Here is a 4,678-nt window from a genome sequence, read left to right as displayed (position 1 = left end):
CACCCCAGGCTAGTGGGGAACTCCAGCCACGTTCTCAAGCACTGATCTAAGACAGGTGGGAGGCAGAAGGCTGGGTCAGCTGTTGGTCTCCCCCACAGCCACCAGAGGGCAGCACAACCCTTGAGCTCGGAAGGCCTGGGCCAGGGTGGGAGTCTACCTGGGCAGTCTCCCCCGCTAAAACAGCCTGACGCAGGCAGCTGGAGTAGGGCCCAAGGCCTGCATTTGGAAAGGTTCCTCGTGTAATTCCAACGTGCACACTACTGAAAGCCAGCGTCACAGGGCCGGATCTGGAAGTGGGTGAGCCTCCACACGCCCCCAGCCTCCGCTTGGGACAGCCCGTCTGCAGAAGCAGCCCCCTTGGCAAAGGCGAGTGGAGCTGGAGGCTGGAGGAGAGCGCAGGGATTAGCAACAGGAAAGGTGAGCAGTCTGGAAACCATGGTGGCCTGGAAGCCGTGCCCTACAGTGCGAGGGCAGCTGAACCCCAGCTTGAGGGGGGGGCCTGGCCCTACGTCCCGGCGGTGAGGCGGTGACATGACTGCGAGCTGTGTGATCTGGAGCCAGTCATTTACCCTTCGCTGGACCTGGGTTTCCTCACCTGGAAATGAGGTTCCAAATGCTTGTGTTCTTGTACAGGTAATCACGGGGCATAATGTATACGAAAGGAGAAGTGTCAGGTATAGACAGGGGCAGAAGTCACTGTGAAACCAGTGGGCCTCCATCAATGGGACAGTCAGCCAGGCCCGCTTGGGGAGACAGGGGCCGTGCCGGGAGTGCCACCTGGGGGCTTTGCCCAGACCCAGCAATGCCCAGACCAACCAATCAGAATCTCTGGCACCAGCATTTAAAGCTCCAGGTCCTTGAGACGATACAAGGCCAAGTGAGAGAACCCCTTGGGTTATATAATCCAGACAAGTGGTTTGCAATCTTTGCATCAGAATCACATTTGGGAAACTGGATAAAAACACCATTCTATGTAGGTCCAGACAAGGGACTCAAGACCAGTACATGGGATTCTGGCTCATCAGAAAGGAAGAATTTTCTAACCGAGTCACCCAAAAATGGTGGGCAGTGAGTTCAGCAGCACTGGAGGGAATCAAGTAGAGACCAATCAGTCAAGTGGTTAAGTGATACCAACCTACGTGGTAGCTGAAACTGCAGAGGCGGAGGCTGAGCCCAGTAACTGGCGACAGAAAAGCCCAGCTTTGGGGAAGGAGGTGGGGCCGGCCACCTACCTGCCTCTATTCTTCCCATGCGGGAGTGGCTGCTGCGGTTACCGTCCGTCTGAAGCTCGTCGTAGGCCTCCCACTGGGCAGCTGGCACTGGCAGCTCACGGCCCAGCGCGTCCAGCTCTCTGCGGAAGCTGTTGTCAGAGCAGCTTTGGAGGAAGCCGAACACCAGTAGGTTTGTGACGCACTCATCCCTGAGGCCGGAACCATTGCTGACCTGAGGGGAAAGGGGAGTCAGGAAGGCGGGACCTCAGCCAGGCCAGAGGCCCCTCCTGCAAAGAGCTCCAGGTGCGGCCAGCCCAAAAGAGCCTCGCAGGCAGGCCCCGGAGAGCTGAGGGACCCTGTGGGCTGGAGCGCTCTGCAGGAGGTCTCAACAGGCAGAGGCAAGGTCTGCGGCCCTGGCTTTAAGCAGCACCGCCCGTAGATGGCAGGGAGCGAGCCCCAACTCTGCAGAAAGGGATTCCTCTGCAGAGGAATCTGCTGGACCTCCTGAAACACGTGGCTGGGGAGCTTCCACTGGGTGAGAAGGCCACAGGCTGTTCTGGGGAGGCGAGTGAGTGACACGCGGGCATCATCCATCATCCTGTGCTTGCACGCTTTCTTCAGGTTCCCCCGCAAGTTTCAGCAATCTGAGCCCACCTTTCCTGGCTGTGCTTCCAACAGGCGGAGCCCCTTTCTTTCCCCTCATCTCCTTCACGGGCTCAGGAGGGTACTGGGCAGATGGAAGATTTCCAGTAACTACTGTGGAGTGGTGACCACAGCTGGGCACCTGCCTTCGGCCAAGCTTGGTTTACTTTGAGTGGATGTGTCCTTAATCCAAACCCCACAGGGAGTGGTGGGGCTGGCTCCTGCTCTACCTGGAGGGGCTGGGCTCTTGGCCGACAGCTCTCCAGCTCCCTGGGCAGCACTGGCAGCTGCAGCTCGGCCAGTGTCTGTGCCGCGGGAGATGGCAGGGACTGTTCTTGGGGTACTGACTGTGTTTGGGGCTGTATTCTTCCAAACAAAGGTGAACCCTTGTAGCATCTGCAGCTGGGTGTGCCCAGAGCAGAGAAAGACGTAAGGTGGAAGAGAGAACAAAACAAAAAGAAGGGCGGGGATGCTGAGATCTGCCCAGGTTCACACACAAAGACCTCCTGGGCTGCCAGAGAAGGGCGGGAGGGAAGATGGAAGTGCAGGCAGAGATTTATTTCTATCCTCTAAGCCCATAATATTTTTCATTAGAAAAACCAAAAACTTTTAGAGGACAGTTCTTACAGGGCAAATTGCTTTTTTGTTTTTGTTTTTGTTTTGAGATGGAGTCTCGCTCTGTCACCCAGGCTGGAGTGCAGTGCTGTGATCTCGGCTCACTGCAACCTCCGCCTCCCGGGTTCAAATGATTCTCCTGCCTCAGCTTCCTGAGTGCCTGGGATTACAGGCGTGCACCACCACACCCAGCTAATTTTTGTATTTTTAGTAGAGACGATGTTTCATCATGTTGGTCAGGCTGGTCTCGAACTCCTGACCTCGTGATCTGCTCCCCCTTGGCCTCCCAAAGTGCTGGGATTACAGGCGTGAGCTACAGTGCCCATCAGCAAATTGTTTTAATGCTTTGCTACGTGACGCCTGTAATCCCAGCACTCTGGGTGGCAGAGGCAGGAGGATCGCTTGAGCCTAGGAATTTGAGACCAGCCTGGCAGCAAGATCCCCATCTCTATAAAAAATAAAAATTAGCCAAGGGGGCATGCACCTGTAGTCCCAGCTACTCATGAGACTGAGGTGGAAGGGTCACTTGAGCCCAGAAGTTTGAGGCTGCAATGAACCATGATCACACCACTGCACTCCAACCTGGGTGACAAAGTGAGACCCTGTCTCAAAAAAAAAAAAAAAAAAAATGCTTAAAATAAGGAGCTTGTGTATTGCTGCAGCCATAAAAAAGAATAAAATCATGTCCTTTGTAGCAACGTGGATAGAGCTAGAGGCCATTACCCTGAGTGAACGAACTCAGAAACAGAAAATCAAATACTGACTGTTCTCACTTATAAGTGGGAGCTAAACAATGGGTGCCCATGGACACGAAGATGGAGCGAGCAGGCACTGCGCGCTTTACGGCAGGGAGGCGGGGGCGGGGCAGCACGACACAGTCCCTCTCCAGGCAATACCGGAAGCCCAGTCCCCACCAGTGCATGATATTCCCATGTAGCAAACATGCACGTGTACCCCTGAATCTAAAATAAAAATCAAATAAGGTGCTTGTGTATTGCTATTCAGCCTTTACTTCTCCAAAGTTGTTTCTGAAAACAGGAAAAATTGTATGCAAAATTCCACTGCATCAATTCCTAAGAGTTCCTGTATGCAGCAGCCTCATGGCACGAGACAGCTCACAAACAGGATGTGCTCCATTCCTGCCTCAAGTGACAGTCCTGGTGAGGAGAGAAGAGAGGACGCAGGCAGTGCTGTGGGCTAAGCTGTGTCACCCAAAAAGAAGTGTGCAAGTCCTAACCCCAAGTACCTGCCAATGTGACCTTATTTGAAAATGAGGTTTCTGCAGATGCAATCAAGTTAAGATGAGGTCGTATTGGATTAGGGTGGGTCCTAAATCCAATGACTGGTGTCTTTGTAAGAGAAACGAGAGGGAGGTTTAAGCAGAGACACACAGAGAGAACACCATGTGAAGACAGAGGCAGCCACAGGAGCCGGGAGAATGCCCCAGAAGGAAGCAGCCGGGCAACACGGGATTCCAGCCTTCCGGCCTCTAGAACCGGGAGGGAATCGGTGTCTGTTGTTTAAAGCCACTCTCCTGCTTGGAATTGCCTACAGCAGCCCCGAGAAGCTAACGCAGGCAGCCGCTGCCCAAGGACCTCTTTGACCTGCGCTTGGTAAACAGGCATCCAGAATCTGGACACAGAGCGGCACTGCCACCATGGCAGGTCAGGCTATCAAACTCAAGATCCCACAGAAAACAAAGACTTGAGGGGGCAGGGAGGGAGAGCAAAGAATGGCACCTGCCAGAGGAGGTCCAGATGCTGCGAGTGACCGTGCAGTCAAGCACTGGGCCCAGTGGGTGGAGAACTGTGTGGACAGGCTCCTGTCTGGACCAGTGAGTGCTTCAGGGACAGGCTGGGCTGGTCCCGCAGGACAGGAGTGGGCTTGGAAGATGGATGTCATTTAATTCCAAGAATAGAGCTTGTGCTGTGCCAATATGGAACCATGCCCTTTTTTGATCTTCCACATCCACTTTTTTTTTGGAGACAAAGTCTCACTCTGTTGCCCAGGCTGGAGTGCAATGGTGCGATCTCAGCTCACTGCAACCTCTGCCTCCGAGGTTCAATGGATTCTCCTGCCTCAGCCTCCCAAGTAGCTGGGGTTACAGGCACATGCCACCACACCTGGCTAATTTTTGTATTTTTAGTAAAGGTGGGGTTTCAGCATGTTGGCCAGGCTGGTCTGGAACTCCTGACCTCAGGTGATCTGCC

The 4,678-nt window shown here is 54.2% G+C and overlaps 1 protein-coding gene across 4 annotated transcripts in view; it reads right to left on the bottom strand.

Annotated features, from left to right (window-relative positions):
* BID (BH3 interacting domain death agonist) overlaps window positions 1-4,678 on the bottom strand; it is a 52,216-nt gene that overhangs the window by 8,936 nt on the left and 38,602 nt on the right. The window contains exon 3 of one of the 4 annotated variants that reach the window (XM_011984618.1): window positions 1,233-1,443. The exons of 2 other annotated variants lie outside the window; for them this stretch is intronic. In XM_011984618.1, coding sequence (XP_011840008.1) covers window positions 1,233-1,443 — 211 coding nt within the window. Of the gene's footprint in view, window positions 1-1,232; window positions 1,444-4,678 lie in introns of those variants that run through there. One more of the 4 variants, XM_011984623.1, reaches the window with a different exon arrangement.

Source organism: Mandrillus leucophaeus, unplaced genomic scaffold, assembly GCF_000951045.1.
Source record: "Mandrillus leucophaeus isolate KB7577 unplaced genomic scaffold, Mleu.le_1.0 Scaffold270, whole genome shotgun sequence".
NCBI lineage: Eukaryota > Metazoa > Chordata > Mammalia > Primates > Cercopithecidae > Mandrillus > Mandrillus leucophaeus.
This window is presented reverse-complemented; position numbering and strand designations above follow the sequence as displayed.